Consider the following 21,116-nt stretch of genomic DNA (forward strand, 5'->3'; position numbering starts at 1 on the left):
CACAGATCCAGCTCTTGCACAGCCGAGAGGTCTGCATGAACCGGGACTTCTTCACAGAGGATACCCCTCCAGAAAACACAACATATAACTTTAATAAGATCAGAACTTATCACAAAACATCACGGAGAGAGGAGGTTTGGAAACTTTTGGACACAAACCAGAGAAGGAAACTTTCTGTGCTTTCAAAATCTGTCTTCAGTTTCATCCAAAGGACAGTCTGAAGCAGCTTCTCTGGAGCTACATGTGAGATCATCACATCGAACGAGGACAGACGTGCTAAGAGGACATACAGAGGTAAAACCGGGACACTAGAGAGGCCTTGCAGGTGTGGGGTTCAGGTATGAGGCGGCAGACGGGCTGAGGAACCAGAAACCAGCTGATTTTCAATGTAAAGACAGCACGATGCCGACCCTGCTTCCAAGCCGGCACCAGACACTCTGGATTAAAGCTGGACACTTGTTCATGCTCCTTCTCTGCTTTATCGTCTACAACCAGCAGGTAAGCTCATGTTCATGTCTGCATGCACGCTCAGGAGCACGGCCTCTGAGGTCACTCACACTTCACTCTGTCTTAGCGTTTAATACTGACTTAAATAAGTCATTCAATTCAGCTCTTTTCAGGTTTCAAAACTGAATAATCCTTCATCTCCCTGACTCTGTGAGGAGACGGAGCGCAGCAGACACAGCACAAACTGCTCACTGTCGAGGAATAAATACAGCTTGAATCAGATTCTTTTTTAAAGTAGCTAGGAGTTCAGGGATCATGCACATTCTGCAAAATCTGAAACCATGGCCTGAAATTCTGCAGTTTAGTGACAAACACGAGGAAACAAGTCACATCTGAATTTTAAAAATCAAAGGAGGATGTTTATCCTAAAGGAGGGAGGAGAGATGCAGAGAAATTCAAAGCCCAGTGCAAATGTTTTAAAATCTGCAACATGATATCACTGATTTAATTTATGACAACATGAAATGAAAAGTTTTAGTGTTTCGTCAAATTACAACAGACAACCAAAAACATCCAAACGACGTGACTGACTTTCTCCTGATCCTGCCAGGGAACAAACAAGTGCTCTTTAAAAGGCCAGAAATAAACTTTATGAAGTGCAGCAGAGAGGACGTGATGACCCGGGGGAATCACTGAGGAAGTTCAGAGTCTGGATCTGGATCTGAATCTGAAGCAAGTTTAGATCTGCAGCTCTGGCACCGGGTCATGACAGGACAAACCTTTGCAGACTCAAGTTTTCATCCATCAGTTAGCTCACAGGAGACACCGTCGTCTCTCAGGTGTGTCGAGGTGACCGAACACACGCACGCAAGCACGCACACACACACACACACACACACGCACACACACACACACACACACACACACACACACACACACACACACACACATACACACACACACAGGTTTCAGAGTTCAGCCCAAACATTTATAATTCTTCATCAGTAGATCAGAAGCGAGTGAACACATCATATCTGTGTGTGATAGTAGTCCTTGTTAAATGCTGCCACCAAGAGGAAAAACACAAGTACTGCAACTTCTGTCTCACCACATCCAAGAGGCTGCAGTCACACTAAAACGATTTAAAGATAGTATCTTTAAATCAATGAGGAAACATGTTCACATTAACGTGTGGCTCGTTGTCTGTTAGTTTAAATAAATCAGAATGTATGTTGAGCTCTTCGTCATGTCTTTTACCCACATTACCAAAATCTACAACTCAATGTGACCAGCTTTCTCCCTAGATATTCTCCTTCATGTTGATTTTTTCTAAGCAGATGTACAATAATAAAATAATAAAATAATAATAATAATAATAATAATAATAATAATAATAATAATAATAATATTTTCATGTTCAAAGCTAGGTGGCGCTCTTCCTGTTGAGTTTCAAATATGGGTGCAAGAGGCTTTATTGTGCGTCCTGATGCCATGAATATGTACAGGACTTTTCATGCATGTAGCTCAAAAAAACTCTATTCGTAGCATGTTATTTTTACCTCTAGGGGGCGCTACTGAATTTTTTTTTGCGAGACCTATAATAACTTACATTTTTCACCAGACCTGATGAGTGTGCAAAAATATCTGCGCTTTCATTCACGTTCAGGGGTCCAAAAATGCATTCTAAGTGGCGGAAGAAAGAACAATCCTTAGGATTACAATAGGGCCTTCGCCACCAGCGGTGCTCGGGCCCTAATAATAATAATAATAATAATAATAATAATAAAAATAATAATAATACAATTATAACAAATAAAAATGGTGATAATAATAGTAATAATAATAATAATGAGATTTTTATAGTTTTTATTGGTTGATTGATTTCTGATATGCGTTTTAAATGGAACCTTTAGCATTTTTACCATTTTATCATGTCTATTGATTTTATCATTTTTATTGTTAGATTAGTTTTTGAATATTTTAGTATGTTTAGAACATTAGATAGATAGATAGATAGATAGATAGATAGATAGATAGATAGATAGATAGATAGATAGATAGATAGATAGATAGATAGATAGATAGATAGATAGATCTTTATTTGTCCTTAATGAAGTAGTTAGTTCAGTCTGGCATCTGTCTTGTGACTCTGTCATGATCTAACATCTCACTGGCTACAAAACAATTTACCTACGGGTACAAATAAAGTAACCTGAACCTGAAATTTTTCACTATTACATGAGTATTGATAACAAAAAAAAAAAAAAAACTTTATTCATTTAGCACTTTTCAAAACAGGATTACAGAGTGCTTTACAAATGAAAATAGAAGAGAAAATTTACAAAAAATAAAATGAGGAATGCAATGATTGAGATAAAAGAATGAGTAAATAAACAAATACAAAAATAAAATAGAACAGCAGGACGTTAAGCAACATAAGAGCTGCAAAAAGACAGAAAATCAATCAGTCCATTTTTTTTATTTGTATAGCTTCAAATCACAGCAGACACTACCTCAAAACATTTTAAAAACAGAGCAGGTTTAGACCACTCTATGTTAAAATGCGAATTAAGTAAAACAGATAGACCACAAAAGTAAAAGTATAAGAATAAAATGAACAAAGTCAGAAGAACAAAACAACCAAAGATAAGAGATTAAAAGAGAAAAGATATAAATATAAATCCTTCCTTTGATTCTGTCTAACACAGAATAAAGCAGGGTCAGGAGGAATGTAAGGAGGGAGCAGAAACACTTCTCAGTGCATGTTGAGATCATATCTCTAACATCTGTGTAACTTCAGGTTCATCTTTAATGATCCAAGTCATAAAACTGCACCATAAATCAAAAATAATATCAAAATCGAATTCTTCTAAAAACACAGATCCAGAACAATTCAGTCTGTAGAAACATGATGAACACATCTTATCTGTGAAACGTCTTATCTCCTTCTTATGAGCAAAGATGTTTGATGGTTTCATTTATCTGACAGAGGAAATCACAGCTGTTACACTTTATGAAGATAGTTTACATCTAAGGTTTCTGAGGCAGAAAGCTCCAAACATATTTAAATGTCAATTATTAAAAACAACAAAAATGGGAACACTTCATAAACATCACATAAAACAACCCATGAAATACACAGAGGTTTAAATCAGAGATCACATGGTCATTTGATCCAACGTGCCAGACTCCAGCTGCTACAACTACTACTATCCGTCTCCCCACTATCATCTCTCTCTCTCTTCATCTCCCTCTATCCCTCTCTCCAACACGGTCTCAGCAGATGTGTGTCTAACATGAGTCTGGTCCTGCTGGAGGTTTCTGCCTGTTAAAGGAAGTTTGTCCTTGCCACTGTAACTTGCTAAATGCTGCAAAGTGCTCTGCTCATGGTGGATTAAGATGAGATCAGACTGAGTCCTGTCTGGAAGATGGGACTGGATCTGATCCTGTCTTGATGTTGGGTCTTTGTTAATAATAGAACATAGAGTACGGTCTAGACCTGCTTGTCCCATACAGACGTCATCAGCAACATTACAACATGATGACACCAAAGATTATATACACAAAGGATTATACAAACATCCACTTTGGAGAGTTAGACTGCCCTCTATTGGCTGGAACATATAACTGCAGCTTTAAAGCAGCCTCATGTAGGGGTCTGATTCTCAGAGTTACATGGAGGGATGGAAACAGTCATAATGATGAACCCAGAACTCTTTTAAATTGTGTTTCTCTCTCTTGAACTCTCTGCAGGCCGCCGGCTCCGTGCTGGAGAGTCTGATCGCTAAGCGGGCTGAATATTTAGAGAGGTGTAACAGCTCTCTGACAGCGAGCGCCCCGTCACAGACCGGTGAGCCTCCTGATCCTGAACATTCATATTTAAACATCCTGATGGTTTCTGTGAAAGTCTTACCATCGTTGTTTTTCAGGACTCTTCTGTAAAGGAACATTTGACATGTTCGTGTGTTGGCCTCACTCTGCTCCTGGAAATGTGTCCGTGCCCTGTCCTTCTTACCTCCCGTGGATCAGCGACGGTAACGACACAACCTCATACCACACACACACACACACACACACGCACACACGCACGCACGCACGCACGCACGCACGCACGCACGCACGCACGCACGCACGCACACACGCACACACACACACACACTAAATTTAGTTCAGGGGTAGATAATCTCCTCCCTAAAAAGCCCCTGCTAGGAGGGTAGTACTTTTCAAAGGTCCCGGGACTTTAGGGGGGCAGGGCCTGCAATGCTGAACGTGTCTGATTGGTAGATTAACCACAGTGTTTTTTATTCCTCCCTCCGTCCACAATAACATCACACACATCTGTGATTCACTTGATTTCTCTTTCTTTCATTAGTTTTTATTTGTTCTATCTTTTTTGTATGTGTGTGTACTTTTCAAAAGAAGAAGCTGTGATTCTCTTGATTTAGCAGCTTGTAACAGTAGTCTTCTCTCAGCCCACCATGAATGCGTCTCTCCCGGTGTTACGGTTTTAAAAGTGACCCTGTAAACTGGAGACCTTCAGCTGAACGTGTCAGTGTTTGTGGAGTTTACACAGCTGTTGAAACACAGAGGGAGTTCCTGGGAATGCAAACTAGTTTAATTTTTATTAAGATTTCTAAATATCCTCATCAGATATTTAATGATGGTCTAAAGACGTTTATGAGGGATGCATCCGGCTGAAAGTCTCCAGTTAACAGGGTCGCTGTTTAAACCAAAACACCGGCTGATCTCTGCCACGGCTTTTTGCGTTCAAAAGGATTTTAAAGGCGTGTTGAAACGTCTTTGCTACTCGCGCTTATCTCCTCTCACGTGTTGATTCAGTGAATCCATCTGTGATGAAATATAGCACCATCTAAAACAGACCAGCTGAGTCTCTTCATGCTAACAGGCTAACTGTTGTGTTGCTCATAATGATACCTGCCTGTCCGCCTGCTTCTATGGTGTCATCTGTGATGAATGGCATTCGTCTTTGTTTTACTGCCCTCTACTGGTCTGGTGGTGTAGTGCATTTACTTTTTTATTTCTCCATACGTCACTGGCCTGATTTACACAATCTACCCAGGACTTCAGCCCGCGGTCGAAACGCAGACAACAATGGGGACACAGGAACCTTTTAGTTGTTTTGGGGGCTAAAAGACCCTGGAACTCTTGGCTGAAATAGGTGCATTTGGTCCAAGAGTTCTGGGGTCTTTTAGCCCCAACAACTACCTTCCCCTGAACTAAAAGGTTCCTGTGCCCCCATTGTTGTCTGCGTTTCGACCGCGGACTGAAGTCCCGGGTAGATTGTGTAAATCAGGCCAGTGACGTATGGAGGAAATAAAAGTAAATGCACAAGACCAGTAGAGGGCAGTAACACAAAGAGGAATGCCATTCATCACAGATGACACCATAGAAGCAGACGGACAGGCAGGTATCATTATGAGCAACACAGCAGTTAGCCTGTTAGCATGAAGAGACTGGTGGTGCTGTTTTAGATGGTGCTATATTTCATCACAGATGGATTCACTGAATCAACACGTGAGAGGAGATAAGCGCGAGTAGCAAAGACGTTTCAACACGCCTTTAAAATCCTTTTGAACTCAAAAAGCCGTGACAGAGATCGGCCGGTGTTTTGGTTTAAACAGCGACCCTGTTAACTGGAGACTTTCAGCCTGACACGTTCAGCTGAAGGTCTCCAGTTTACAGGGTCACTTTTAAAACCGGAACACCGGGAGAGACGCATTCACGGTGGGCTGAGAGAAGACTACTGTTACAAGCTGCTAAATCAAGAGAATCACAGCTTCTTCTTTTGAAAAGTACACACACATACAAAAAAGATAGAACAAATAAAAACTAAGGAAAGAAAGAGAAATCAAGTGAAATCACAGATGTGTGTGATGTTATTGTGGACGGAGGGAGGAATAAAAACACTGCGGATAATCTACCAATCAGACACGTTCAGCATTGCAGGCCCCGCCCCAGGGCTTTTTGAAAAGTACTACCCCCCTAGCAGGGGCCTTTTAGGTGGGAGATTATCTACCCCTGAACTAAATTTAGACCCATTATCCACCGTTTGAAACACACGTAGTTCCGGGGTAAAGTTCCTCCGGTTATGGAGACCTGTTTGGTCAGTTTGTTAACTTCAGCTCAATCAGTGACTGCCTGAGTCACATGACCGCTGTTTAAGCCAATCCAAGGATCATTTGACTGCCAAGTTAAGATTAAATTATAAAGTAATGAGGAGTCCATGTAATCTGCTGTCTGTGATTGTCTAGCAATGTTATCCTACACGCTCTGAAGGAGCATGAGGAGTAATCCAGCGTCCTGTAACAGAGTTCATGATGAAGTGCTCCGTCAGTCAGCCTCTCCTCTGTACTTTTGAAAGAAAGCAGAAAGAGAGACTGACATAACGTTCCTTTGATTAACCTGCAGACGTCTCGAGGAGAGCACACAGAGAGTGTTTGGAGAACGGGAGGTGGAGACAGAAGGAGAACTCCTCTGAGGCCTGGAGGGACGACGAGGAGTGTCAAGGGGAGCGTTACTTTAAAGACAAGGTGAGGAGGACACAGTCAAACACTTCTGCCCTTATTAGCTCATACTTCAGATCCTCCCCTTATTGTATGTTTTATATGTCCTGTGTGTGTTTACAGGAGGATGAGATGCATCGACAGACGGCCCTCAGACTCATCTCTATCATTGGTTACTCTCTGTCTCTGTCCTCCCTCACTCTGGCTGTCCTCCTGATGGGCGTGCTGAGGTCAGTGAAAGGGTTCAAGATGGTTTTGATTAATGACACATTTTCTCTACCTTCAAGGTTCAAGGTTTCTTTATTATTCCAGTGGACAATTTGTTTTTCAGTCAGCGGTGACAGATACAAAACAGTACATCAAATGATATCACAACATTAAAGCATTTAAAACAGTAACAACATAACAACAATAGTGTTATGTGGCATCATTAAGCAGGCCAGTTGCTACTGGGACAAAAGCCCCTGGTTCTGGCTCTTGTAATGTCACGCATTGACTACTGCAACTCTCTACTGGCAGGCCTCCCTGCATGCACAGTTAAACCTCTGCAAATGATCCAGAACGCAGCAGCACGTCTGGTCTTCAACCAGCCTAAGACAGCTCATGTCACTCCCCTGCTCATTTCGCTACACTGGCTTCCAGTTGCAGCTCGCATCAGATACAAAACTCTAATCATGACTTACAAAGCAGTCACCAAAACCGCTCCAGTTTACCTGGAACCCCTCATCCAGGTCTACTGCCCTTCTCGCCCGCTACGCTCAGCCTCTGAAAAGCGCCTAGTGCTTCCAGCACACAAGGCCTCAAAATCAAAATCACTAGCTGGACTCTTCTCTTCTGTTGCCCCTAAATGGTGGAATGAATTGGCCAACTCCATTCGATCTGCAGAGTCCCTCTCTACTTTCAAAAGACAGCTAAAGACCCAGCTCTTTAAGAAGCACTATGCACTTAGCTAGACTGTTCTCCACTGTTGTCCCCAGTGGCAGACCATGTCTTCCAGCTACAGTTGACTCACACTGTCCTGCTCTACTCTGGGAATCTGTGTTCAGGTCTGGAGTGACCCAGCACTTTGTGCTTTGGTCATTATTGTGGTGATGTTAATTGTTGATGATGATAATGGAAGGTCTTAAATTGTTTGGTTGCTTCATTGTAGATGTTCCTTATTTTACAAAAAAAATTAATTCCTTATTTATTTTTGTGCATTGCCTTTACACTGCTTGACAGTACCTGCACCCAAATGGACTTGAAGCACTTTGTTACTCTTACTGATCTTGTTTCCTCTTGTCTAGATCTTTGCTTGTGTTGATCTTGTTCTCGTATGTACGTCGCTTTGGATAAAAGCGTCTGCTAAATGACATTGTAACATTGTAACATTGTAAAATAGTTTCTCTTCCTGTTAGTCCTGCTTTTTGGCAGTGCGTATCTGCGGACTGAGGGAAGCCTGTGAAACCAAGCAGCAACCTGTGGTCTAAAAATATGAGTCCAATCCGGAAGTGCTTAAAACTGCAGTTCATGGAGGATCCGCTTCAAAGAAGCTGATGTTTACAGCAGAAATAAACATGTTTACAGCCTGGTTCAAAAGATGAGTGTAGTCTGGATAGCTCATTTCTTGATCGGCACACACTGTGAATTCATTTCTAACGCGGCAATTTCGAAGATATTGAGATTACGAGTCTTCCAATGAAAGGCACAGCTTACTTGATTGACAGGCGGGAACACTGTAGCGGTTGGCTAGGAGGCTCAAAGCCCGCCTCTTTACCTCACAATCACTAGACAGCAGCAATTCAATCAGGAGAGACACAGTTTGAAGATGAAATGTTATTTATTACAGCTTCATGAATAATGAAACTTGACAGAAATCTTTGGTGTAAGGACTCTATGGGGATCATTTTGTGAGCATAGGATGTGTGAATTTGGCAGCAGAAGAAACTCCAGACTCTGGTGGTGGTAGTTGATGAATCCAAGGAATTGAAGACTTGCAGACACCAGGTGGAGATGAGGAGGTGGAGGGGTGAGCACCATCAATGCAAGAAGGAACTAGCAGGAGAGAGAGACACATTTAAAAAGACAGCAGAGAGTTGATAGGCTGATGATAAGGGTGTGCTACTGAGCTATTGGATGACAGCCGCCGCTGATTAACCAATGACAGCTCCGGAGCGTGCAGCTGGAAGCAGGTGAGCTATTGAACGAGGGAGAGGAAAGTTAAACAACTGCTGTGATTGCTTTATAGTCTTCCTGTCTGAACTTACACTAGAGCTACATTATGGCTGCCGATGACGATTGGCCTCAAAACAGCGCCTCAGAAACAGATGGGTGACGTTAGGGACACGTCCGTTATTTATACAGCTTATGAGGTGAAACTCACTAAAGAGAGGATGGCACGGGTCAGCTACGATGGACCAGGCTTTGCTGAGGGTCCTGGCTCAATAAAGGCTCGACATGTCAGGCAGGGATGTGCCCGCAACCCTGCTGCATATTTTTACAATATCAATCAATCAATCAATCAATCAATCAATCTTTATTTGTATAGCCCCAAATCACAACAAACGTTATCTCAAGATGCTTTTACAAACATAGGAGTCTAGAACACTCTATGTCAATATATATCTAATCTATCAGAATATATATCTAAAAAATAAATGTCCATCAGAGACGACAGCTTGGCCATAATCCTCCTGTCAGCCACCACCTCCACAGGGTCCAGGACTGAGCTGGCCTTCTTCACCAGTGTGTTCAGTCTTGCTCTCCTGTATCCTGTCCACCCACAGCAGGTGAAATCCTTCCAATGTGGCGTTCGTGTCTGGTGTTAGCTCTGTTAGCATGAGGCTACTCTGCCAGTATTCCCTCTGGTGCTGGGTTAGCTCGTCCACCTTATCGTAGATAGATCTTACATTCCCCATAACGGTGGGTGGAAGGACAGGTCGATGTCGTCTTTTCTTAGCTTGCACCTCAGTACCAGCACATCGTCCTTGCCTCCTTCTCCTCAGCTCGCAGGGAACATCGGGCCTAGCATCGTTTAGCATCAACATGCTACAGGCAGCTAACAGCTGATCTTGTATGTAAACAATGTTACCAACAGCCTGAAGTCTCTTTTTATGTTTCAAACTGGTCGACCCGTACCAGGACACCATTGAGAAAGTTAAAAGAGATTCAATAAAACATCTTCATAAAAGTCTTGTTGACATTAAAACCCCTGAGCTAACGATAAAAACACATTCTGTGATGAGCCTTTTTGCAAACAGCGTCAACCTGATGCTCAAATGTAAGTTTATCATTGATAACAGTGCTGAGATATTTGTGCCAGTTCACAATCTCCACTACTTAATCATCAATAAAAACAGGGGGGAAGGCAGTGGGGGTCTTCTTGAAATCCATGACCAGCTCTTTTGTGTTTCTGGAGTTGATCCTCAGTAAAGAGTTTTTACACCACTGTAGAAGTTCTGCCACCACAGGGACATGGTCTGGGCTGTTACTGTCGAGCAGGGAGACAATCACAGACTCATCAGCTAACTGGACGATGTGGTGTCCTGCATGTTTGTTCTGACAGTTTTTTGTATATAAAACGAATAAAAGTGGGGATATAACACAACCCTGAGGTGAACCGGTGGATGATAAAAGAACGTGATAAAACTCCATTGACCCTGACCCGTTGTGGTCTAGCAGTTAAAAAATCCAGTAGCCAACAAATGAGACCGGGGTTGATCTTATGAGTGCTCTGAAGTCTCTGTGCTCTGTGCGCCCTCCCCCCGCTCCGGCGCGCCGGTTGGTGGGCTCTGGTCCTGGTTCTGCCTATCTGCCTGGCTGTCTGCTCCTGGTGCTGGGCCCCCTCGGCCCTGGTGGCTCCTTTGGCTCCGTCTTGGGGGGCTGTGGGGGCGGTGTTGTAGGGGTGTCCCTTGGGGGGGCTGCGGGATCTCTCCCCCCTCGCCCCCCTTTCCTCCTACTGGGTGACCTGGGGGTCGCCCTGGGTGCTCCGGCGGTACCTGTTTGCTTCCGGTCTGGGTCCTTGGCTTGTCCCCTGGCCTGGGTCTCCTGCGGCGGGTTGGGTCCTTCGGTCTGACTGCTCTCGCGGCCCGGGTGCCGGGCCGTACCGCTCGGCTGATCTGACCCAAGTGGTTTCATCTGCACCAGTGGTGGTCTTGTTACACAAATAGAACACAGCACGGCGGCAACCCTCTGCGACCCAAGCTTCAGTAATGATTGTGGACACTAAGGGTTGCTTAATCATTAGTATCACCGCACGGATTTTTTTTTTGGCATCATGGTGAGATGGTCCCTCTCCATCTAAGTGTTAGGTCTCTCTCTCCTTCTCTCTCCCTGTCCCTTTGTATATCCTTATGTAATCTTTCTTTCACTTTCTCTTATTTTTTTTATTTTTTGGTCCACCTAGGTGTGCACGCCCTCTTTTACAGAACATGATATTAGCTGCCAATAAAAGATAGGCCAGAGTTCTAAGAGGGATGGTGATGGTCTCATGCACACAGTCACAAGCACAGAAGAAAAAGGTTTTCCTTCTTTTCTTTTGCTGCAAGAATAAATTGCATTAATATTTGACGGAAAGCAGACGGAAACCAATAAAAAGCAAATGAACAATAGAATACCTTCTTCAGTTATTGTGGGGTATTTACCTTCATACCTTATTGTGGCGTATTTACCTTCCAATCCGTCTTTCGCTCCCTCCACAGCACTGAGACAGCTCTTCTAAAAGTCTGTAATCATCTGCTATTGGCCGAAGATGCTGGGTGCTGCTCCATTTTAGTTCTCCTGGACCTCAGTGCTGCGTTCGATACGCTTGATCACAAACTGCTCATTGACAGACTGGAAAAGTGGGCTGGTATTTCAGATATCGCCTTAAATTGGTTCAAGTCCTGTTTGCACAACCAATGTTCTGCCTTGTCAACAGCGAACTGCGTGTCTTCAATGGCAAATTTGCTCCATGGGGTCCCCCAGGGTGCAGTTCTGGGCCCAACTCTTTTTTCTGTTTACATGCTCCCCCTTGGAAATATAATGCGAAAATATAATGTAAATTTCCACTTTTATGCTGACGACACGCAACTTTACCTCCCCATCAGAGCGGGTGACCGGTCAAATATGGAAATCCTTCACATGTATCTTGAAGAAATCAAATCATGGATGGCAGACAACTTCCTTCTACTCAATAACAATAAATCAGAAATCATTCTAATTGGCCCAGCAGCAAAACGAACCCTCATCATGCCCAGCCTAGATAATTGAGCTATCCCCATCAAAATATCAGCAAGGAACCTTGGAGTCATTTTTGACCAGGACTTATGTTTTGAGCCACAGATCAAGAAAGTTGTCCAGTCCTGTTTTTATCAGCTCAGAAAAATTTCAAAGGTAAAGTCCTTTATTTCACCCAACAACTTAGAAAAACTCATTCACGCTTTTATTTCCACCCGCCTTGACGACTGCAACTCACTATACTCCTGTCTCAACCAAAAATCAATTAACCGGCTTCAGACAGTGCAAAACACAGCAGCTCGGCTTTTAACTGGAACTAAAGCATGTTCCCACATCTCCCCAATTTCAGCATCCTTACACTGGCTCCCTGTTGTTTTTAAGATCCTCTGGCAGTGCTCTGCTTGCTGTTCCATGGTCTAGACTAAAAACTAAAGGGGACAGGGCCTTTGCTGTCAGAGCCCCCCAACTGTGGAACAGCCTGCCAGAGGAAATCAGATTTGCAGAGTCAGTCCCTCATTTTATTTCACTACTCAAGACACACTTTTATCATAAAGCTTTATTTTGTGAATTTATTTTAATCTTTAAAGGTGACATATCATGCAAAATGGACTTTTTAATGGTTCTCTACCTGAAATATGTTTCCCTGGCATGTCTACAAACTCCCCGAAAATGAAAAAAAATCCATTCTGCCCCTGTTCTGATTTCTCCACCTTTCTGTAAATGTGTGTGAAACCAGCCGTTTCAGTTTTCAGTGTTTTTGTGACGTAACAACAATATCCGGTCTGTCACGGAGTCAGAGCTCGGAGCTTGTTCAGTCCATAGACTGTATAAAATACAACTCAACCCCTCCTCTGTTTTTCATTCCCTGCACAAATGTGTGCTAACAAGGAGCTTAGGAGGGAGGCATGCTAGTTGTAGGCTGTCTTAATAAACACAAAGGTCGGTTTTACTCCCCACGTCTGCAGATTTGAAGATCTAGTGCAGGGGTGTCCAAAGTATGGCCCGGGGGCCAATTGCGGCCCAAGGTCCATTTATTTATGGCCCCAAGCTTCCATCTTAAAATGTGTTATTTATAGCACATAAATTAATCACATTCTAAATCATCTGTACATTTGCAGTTTCTTTCAAGCGCACAAACAAAACTAAAGTCAATCCAGAAATGTCTCAAAAAGCTTCATATGGACTAACTGTCTAAAAGCCAAAGCTCTGGGAATTCTGCAAGACGGCAATAAAGAAGAAACACAAGAACTCTTAAAGCTGACAGGTTTTCAAATTAATTTTTTATCATGATGTGAAAATGTTCTTGATGAACACTAAAAGTTCAGAAGACACAAAAGAGGACACAAGACAAGATCAAAATTATGAAATTGTGCAGAAAAGGCAAAATTTGGTGCATAAAACTAAACTTAAAACAGAACTCAGGAAAATAATTATTTTGTTCTTAATATGTTGTCGGCTGTTCAGAAAAGTCTTAAAAACAACATGATAAAGAAGTGTGATGAAATCCAGATCGTGATCCTGCCATAGGAAAATAATGATACAATATTTTTCTCACACTGCCCGACCATTTTCCTCCAGAAGACAAAGTTTGCTAATGTATACATGGCTTGTGGAGAATTGAGGACTTCCTAGTTACTGATTTATTGAGAAAAAAATCAAATTAATTGTTATCAAATGGAGATTTCATATATAACTTTTATGATTCCTACGTCTCAGTAGGAGCCGCTGGCCCTGAGGCATTCTGACAACATCAAAATAGGCCCTCTTTGAAAAAAGTTTGGACACCACTGATCTAGTGGATGATTTTTATTTATCATGGATAAGTGCTAGCACTAGTTAGCATAGCCACATAGCTACATGTTCGTAGTTGTGTACCAAGACACACGTCTACATACTGATAAATGAAACAACAAGAAACACTAAATCTGTGACCAATGGTTCAGAAAGGTCCTGCTACAGGCGCCTCTCCATCAGGATCAGATTCTGGATCAGATTCAGAGGGTTGAAGTAACGTGATCTCTGAGCAGCCGTGTATATTAAGCCAACATGTAAACATTAGATCAACATGCCAGAGAGTTGAGGCCACATCCACTTCCTGAGGGGGCGTGGTCAGAGGGAAAACAGAGTGTTCTGAGGAGGACTGAAGAAGAGGGCTTTTCAGGCAGACCAAAATCTGATTTCAAAGTGTTTTTTTGAGCATAAACTTTAAGGACATGTTTTGGGGACCTCTTAGACCAATATATGTTGATGAAAAAAGCGTGATATGTCACCTTTAATGTTTTATCTCTCTGCTTTTACTGTCAGTTTGCTTTTATTTCTTCTCTGCTTTTATTATTTTTCTAAAGCACTTTGTTACTTGTATTGAAAAGTGCTATAGAAATAAAGGTATTATAATTTTTAGTATTATATCCTCTTTACCAAGCATGTGCAGATTCTAAAATACACAAAAACACACAGTGTGCACGAGCAGTGTTTGAAGGATGTTTAGAGGTTGATGCTCAGATGAAGACTGAGCTGATGTTTTAGAAACCATTCGATAAACTGAGGGTGAAACATGAGGGCACTCCTCATGTTGAGGCCTCCATGAGTCATCCTGGTAAAGGCTCAATGAGGGACTGATTTATTGGCTTCACCTACACTGATGATGATCATGGTATGTCAGAGTGAAGATGAGGAAGATGAAAGAGATGTTTACAGACTGAGAGGAAGATCGGTCACTGCAAATGACATTATAAGAGCCGGGAACATATTCATGAAGATGCTCTAACAATGATCATTCTTCATTGACTCCTCTGAGGTGACGCACGGATCAATACCTCTAACTGATCCTGTATCTGTTTACCAGGAAGCTGCACTGCACCAGGAACTACATCCACATGAATCTGTTCATGTCGTTCATCCTGAGAGCTGCAGCTGTCATCTCCAAAGAAATCATCTTATACATCATGTACTCCAACCTGCCCCGAGACGACCCGGGCTGGAACTCCTACTCCACCTCTGCAGTACGTCCCAGTTTACAGCACAGCACCGCTGAATGCACAGACACTTCCTGTGACCCTAATCTGACATTTATCCCGCAGATATCGCTGATGTGTAAGTTCTCCAAGGTGTGCATGGAGTACTTTGTGGCCTGTAACTACTTCTGGCTCCTGGTGGAGGCCGTCTTCCTGCACACGCTGCTCTTCACCGCCGTGCTGACGAAGAGGCGTCTGCTGAAGAAGTACATGCTGCTGGGATGGGGTAAGCTGAGGACTCAACTCAACTCAACTTTATTTATAAAGCACTTTAAAACGACCACAGCCGGAACAAAGTGCTGTACATAAATAGACAAACAACGCAGGCAAAAAAACAATTAAAACACAGGATAATAAAACAATTAAAACAATAAAACAATAAATAAAAACATCACATAAAACACTAAAACAGGAGCAGAGTCTCATGCAGGGTTGAAAGCCAAGGAATAAAAATGGGTTTTAAGATGAGTTTTAAAAATGGACAGTGAGGAGGCTTGTCTAATGTGGAGGGGAAGCTCATTCCATCATTTTGGAGCAGCAACAGAAAAAGCTCTGTCCCCTCTGAGCTTCTGTTTTGCCCTCGGTACCTCCAGGAGCAGCAGACCAGCTGACCTGAGGCACCGAGCAGGAGCGTAGGGGTGAAGGAGCTCAGAGAGGTAAGGCGGGGACCATTTAAAGATTTAAAAACAAATAACAGAATCTTAAAATGGACTCTGAAGTGCACAGGGAGCCAGTGGAGGGAGGCCAGGATTGGAGTAATGTGCTCCCTCTTACGTACTCCAGTTAAGAGGCGAGCAGCTGCATTTTGCACCAACTGGAGACGTGCGAGGGAGGACTGACTAACTCCAATATACAGTGAATTACAGTAATCCAGCCGAGAAGTAATAAAGGCATGGATTACTGTTTTAAAGTGCTGCTGTGCAGAAAAGGCTTCACCTTTGCCAGCTGCCTAAGCTGAAAAAAGCTGGACTTCACTACAGAGCTAATTTAACAATCCAATTTAAAATCACTGTCCATCTTAAAACCCAGGTTTGAGACTGTTGGCCTCAAATAATCTGCCAAAGGGCCCAAGTCAACAGGAGGTTCACATGGGCCACTGGGACCAAACACCATCACTTCTGTTTTCTTTTCATTGAAATTTAAAAAGTCTAAAGCCATCCAGGCTTTGATGTCCTCAAGACATGCCAGAAGTGGTGCGAGGGAGGAAGCATTACTCTTTTTTAACGGCACATATATTTGACTGTCGTCAGCATAACAATGAAAGGAGATGCCATGCTTTCTAAGGATGGAGCCCTGGGGCAATAAATACAATGAGAAAAGCAGGGGGCCTAAAATCGACCCCTGTGGAACCCCATACAGCAGGGGGGCAGAGCTGGACTCTGAATTTCCAAGGCTTACACTTATACTCCTGTCAGCCAGATATGATTTGAGATATGAGGACGAGGTGTTGTGTTTGAGTTTGATCAGCTGCAGCTTTTATAAGACTTGGCTTTCACAAGGCATACAAGACCTTTTTCATGGTGCAGTTTACATTTAAGGGTTGGAGTTTAAAAACATAAACACATAAATAGGACACATTCTGCACGGTGGTGCAGTGGGTAGCACTGTTGCCTCACAGCTAGAAGGTTCCTGGTTCGAGTCCCCGGTTGGGTGGGTGCCTTTCTGTGTGGAGTTTGCATGTTCCCCCCATGCATGCGTGGGTTCTCTCCGGGTACTCCGGCTTCCTCCCACAGTCCAAACACATGCTCACCAGGTTAATTGATCACTCTAAATTGCCTGTAGGTGTGAGTGTGTGTGTGAATGGTTGTCTGTCTCTCTGTGTTAGCCCTGTGATAGGTTGGCGACCTGTCCAGGGTGAACCCTGCCTTACGCCCGAAGTCAGCTGGAATAGGCTCCAGCCCCCCGTGACTCCTAACGGGATAAGCGGTCAAGATAATGGATGGATGGATGGAGGACACATCCTCTCAGCGTGAGAGAAACTGAACTCAAAGAAACCAGAAACTGACAAGAGCCTCTCAGCATTGTTACTAATCCTGCTGAGTAACATCACTGGACTCTGTGTAGTCCTAAACATCTCTTAACATTAGACACTCTGATTACCTGACAGCATCAGAAACAATCACACCAAACTCTGTTCAACAATCAGACATCTGAAGAGGCGCTTGATTGTAAAATGTGAATTGAGACTTTAAAAAAACAACATCATGACGGTTTTGTTTCAGCATCTTATTAACTAGTTTACTGTCATTAAATCGCTATAACATCTTTTCATTTTGGGTTCATAATAATAGCAATAATATTTTTTATTTGATCTGATCCAGCTTACAAAAAGGGAAATATAAAATATGGAAATATATACACTATACTTCTTACTTATGCATAGAGAAGTTATTGTTACAACAGGTGCTAAAAGCACACAGTACGCTGCAGAGTGGAAAAGGGTCAAATGACACAGCAGAGCGGACTGTTGTGTTTTCTAGCTGCAACTTTTGGGACCACCACAGGTTCATAGTGCTGCACTTTGTGAGTATCAGAAACATAATTCTGACATTCACTTATAAATCACTTTTTGACGGGTTTACAAAGCGCTTCACAAACAGTTTGAAATAGTTAAACAAGCAAAGGAAAAGTTGCTAAACCAACCAATTCCAAATACTAAATATAAATATTAAATCTTAAAGCTGATTTTTAAATCTTAATATGAAAATGTGAAATGTGAAATTTAAATTTTTTAAATTTAAGTGTTAAATATAGATGTTAAATGTAGCTCTATGATCTTTAATATTTAGCTGATCCACTGTCACCCATTAGACGTACCAAATTAAAGCTTGGTCAGGCTATCTGTATCACTTTCTGAAGCTTGTATTGTGGCACGTCCACGAGACGGCAGTTTGAATTTGGATATTAGGTAAATATGCAGGATCGTAGAGCAACTTTTAACATTTAGATTTAACATTAAGATTTTAATTTAGATTTAACATTCAAATTTAACATTTAGATTTAAAATTTAAATTCAAAATTTAGATTTAACATTTAGATTTAACATTTAGATTTAACAATTAGATTTAACATTTAGATTTAAAATTTAGATTTAACATTTAGATTTAACATTTAGAGTTAAAATTTAGATTTAACAATTAGATTCAACATTTAGATTTAAAATTTAGATTTAACATTTAGATTTAACATTTAGAGTTAAAATTTAGATTCAATATTTAGATTTAACATTTAGAGTTAACATTTAACATTTAGATTTAACATTTAGATTTAAAATTTAGATTTAATATTTAGATTTAACATTAAGATTTAAATTTAGATTCAACATTTAGATTGAACATTTAGAGTTAACATTTAACATTTAGATTTAACATTTAGATTTAACATTTAGATTTAAGATTTAAAATTTAGATTTAATATTTAGATTTAACATTTAGATTTATATGTGACATTTATATTTATTATTAACATTTAACATTTAGATTTAAAATTTAGATTTAAAGGTGACATATGCTGCTCTTTTTCATCAATATATATTGGTCTAAGAGGTCCCAAAAACATGTCTTTAAAGTTTATGCTCAAAAAAACACTTTGAAATCAGATTTTGGTCTGCCTGAAAAACCCTCTTCTTCAGTCCTCCTCAGAACACTCTGTTTTCTCTCTGACCACGCCCCCTCAGGAAGTGGATGTGTCCTCGGCTGTCCCGCAAGTTGATCTAATGTTTACATGTTGGCTGAATATACACGGCTGCTCACAGACCCGCGTTTCTTCAACCCTCTGAATCTGATCCAGAATCTGATCCTGACGGAGAGGCGCCTGCAGCAGGACCTTTCTGAACCATTGGTCACAGATTTAGTGTTTCTTGTTGTTTTATTTATCAGTATGTAGACGTGTGTCTTGGTACACAGCGACGAACATGTAGCTATGTGGCTATGCTAACTAGCGCTAGCACTTATCCATGATAAATAAAAATCATCCACTAGATCTTCAAATCTGCAGACGTGGGGAGTAAAACCAACCTTTGTGTTTATTAAGACAGACTACAACTAGCATGCCTCCCTCCTAAGCTCCTTGTTAGCTCACATGTGTGCAGGTAATGAAAAACAGAGGAGGGGTTGAGTTGTATTTTATACAGTCTATGGGCTGAACAAGCTCCGAGCTCTGACTCCGTGACAGACCGGATATAGTTGTTACGTAACAAAAACACTGAAGTCTGAAACGGCTGGTTTCACACACATTTACAGAAAGGTGGAGAAATCAGAACAGGGGCAGAATGGATTCTTTTCATTCTCGGGGGGTTTGTAGACATGCCAGGGAAACATATTTCAGGTAGAGAGCCATTAAAAAGTCCATTTTGCATGATATGTCACCTTTAACATCTAGATTTATATGTAACATTTATATTTATTATTAATATTTAACATTTAGATTTAGCACTTGTATTTAACAGTGATTGTAGCTTAAATATCTTGTGAAAAAGATTGCAAATATTCCTCTGAATGGGGCGCTGGTGGCCTCGCGGTCTAAGCGCCCCACATACAGAGGCTACAGTCCTCGTCGCAGGGGTTGCCGGTTCAATTCCCGGCCGGTCAACCATTTCCTGCATGTCCTCCACCGCTCTCTACTCCCCACACTTCCTGCCTCTCTTCAGCTGTCCTATAAAATAAAGGCAAAAAGCCCCCAAAAATATAGTATTTAAATATTCCTCTGAATGTGGTAAAAAAAATGACTTTTACAAGTTCACACTGGACCTTTAAGTATCACAGACATGGAGCGCCGCCTGCAAGCTAGTTCAGGCAGACAACTCGAGCTGCGCTCATTCATACTGACACGTCATCATCCTCTCTATCAGCTGATCTCAACTTCCTCATTTGGCGGTCTATTTAAGCTGCAAGTCTCCCTGTCTGTGCCTCTGCATTGCAAATGCTCCTGCTGTCCTGCTCAGTGCTGTGTGCAAACTTCGTACCCACCTCCTCCCCAGCATCCACCTGTGGGCTCTGAGAGGGGGTTAGTCCTATCTCCTTACTCCTAAGTGTCTGCATTTAAATAATCTATGAGGAGTAATGAGGTTCGGAGGCCTTACACCAAACACAATACTGTATGCTGCATTAAACTTTATCTTAAGTAAACGTGAGTTGTCTGACTGAGCTGTGAATATGTCTTCTCCAACATGAACAGGGAGATCAGGTGACGTGACAGAAAAGGTAGAAGCATCAGTTTTTGAAGAAGTGATCTTCTTTCAGAGTCGGTAAATAAAAGGTTTCCACGAAGCAGCTTAAAGAATCATTCACTTTTAGAGAAAGGATGTCAGAGATGTAAGGTCTGTCTGTGTGATATACATCAATAACTTAACCCTCCAGAATTCCTCACAAGGAAACATTTTGCATCTCATTCCTTGTTCCCTCCCCCTGCAGGCACTCCGGTCCTCTTTGTGACCCCGTGGACCGTGGTCAAGATCTTATATGAGAACACAGAGTGAGTGTTTCTTTAAGAACTGGATTCAAGATAATAGATTAAATGCTCTCCACAGTTTGACCTCATGACCTTCTGCCTCCTCCTCAGATGCTGGTCGATCGTGAACAGATGGTTCTGGTGGATCATCAGAGGTCCCATCACTCTGTCAGTGCTGGTGAGTTTCTTAATGAGGAGCACAGAACACTTCCTCAACCTGACGCTCACATGACTCTCAGAGTCTGTCTCTGATTTCACACTGAGTCTGACGCTCTCTGTCTCATGAGGACACGTGATGGTGACATGTTTCAGAGTGGAGAAGTCACAAGCGTGACCCGTGATATTTCACAGTGACTGAAGAGCTCTCAGAATCACACTGTACACTGTAAAACCTGGCAAGTTAGTTCAACTTAAACTGTTTGAGGAAACCGATTGCCTTGAACCATTTAAGTTTATTAACTCAAATAAATTAAGGTGAAAGAAATAT

General features: G+C 41.9%; 1 protein-coding gene across 1 annotated transcript in view; it reads left to right on the top strand.

The window, feature by feature from the left end:
• Positions 1–402: 402 nt before the first annotated feature.
• Positions 403–21,116, top strand: part of LOC117829622 (glucagon-like peptide 2 receptor) — a 34,049-nt gene continuing 13,335 nt past the window's right edge. The window contains exons 1-9 of the mRNA XM_034707202.1: positions 403–498; positions 4,201–4,297; positions 4,377–4,481; positions 6,877–6,998; positions 7,095–7,201; positions 15,013–15,169; positions 15,248–15,407; positions 20,593–20,653; positions 20,741–20,807. Of these exons, the coding sequence (XP_034563093.1) occupies positions 403–498; positions 4,201–4,297; positions 4,377–4,481; positions 6,877–6,998; positions 7,095–7,201; positions 15,013–15,169; positions 15,248–15,407; positions 20,593–20,653; positions 20,741–20,807 (972 nt within the window). The remainder of the gene's footprint in view (positions 499–4,200; positions 4,298–4,376; positions 4,482–6,876; positions 6,999–7,094; positions 7,202–15,012; positions 15,170–15,247; positions 15,408–20,592; positions 20,654–20,740; positions 20,808–21,116) is intronic.

This window comes from Notolabrus celidotus, chromosome 18 (genome assembly GCF_009762535.1).
Source record: "Notolabrus celidotus isolate fNotCel1 chromosome 18, fNotCel1.pri, whole genome shotgun sequence".
In the NCBI taxonomy this organism is placed as follows: domain Eukaryota; kingdom Metazoa; phylum Chordata; class Actinopteri; order Labriformes; family Labridae; genus Notolabrus; species Notolabrus celidotus.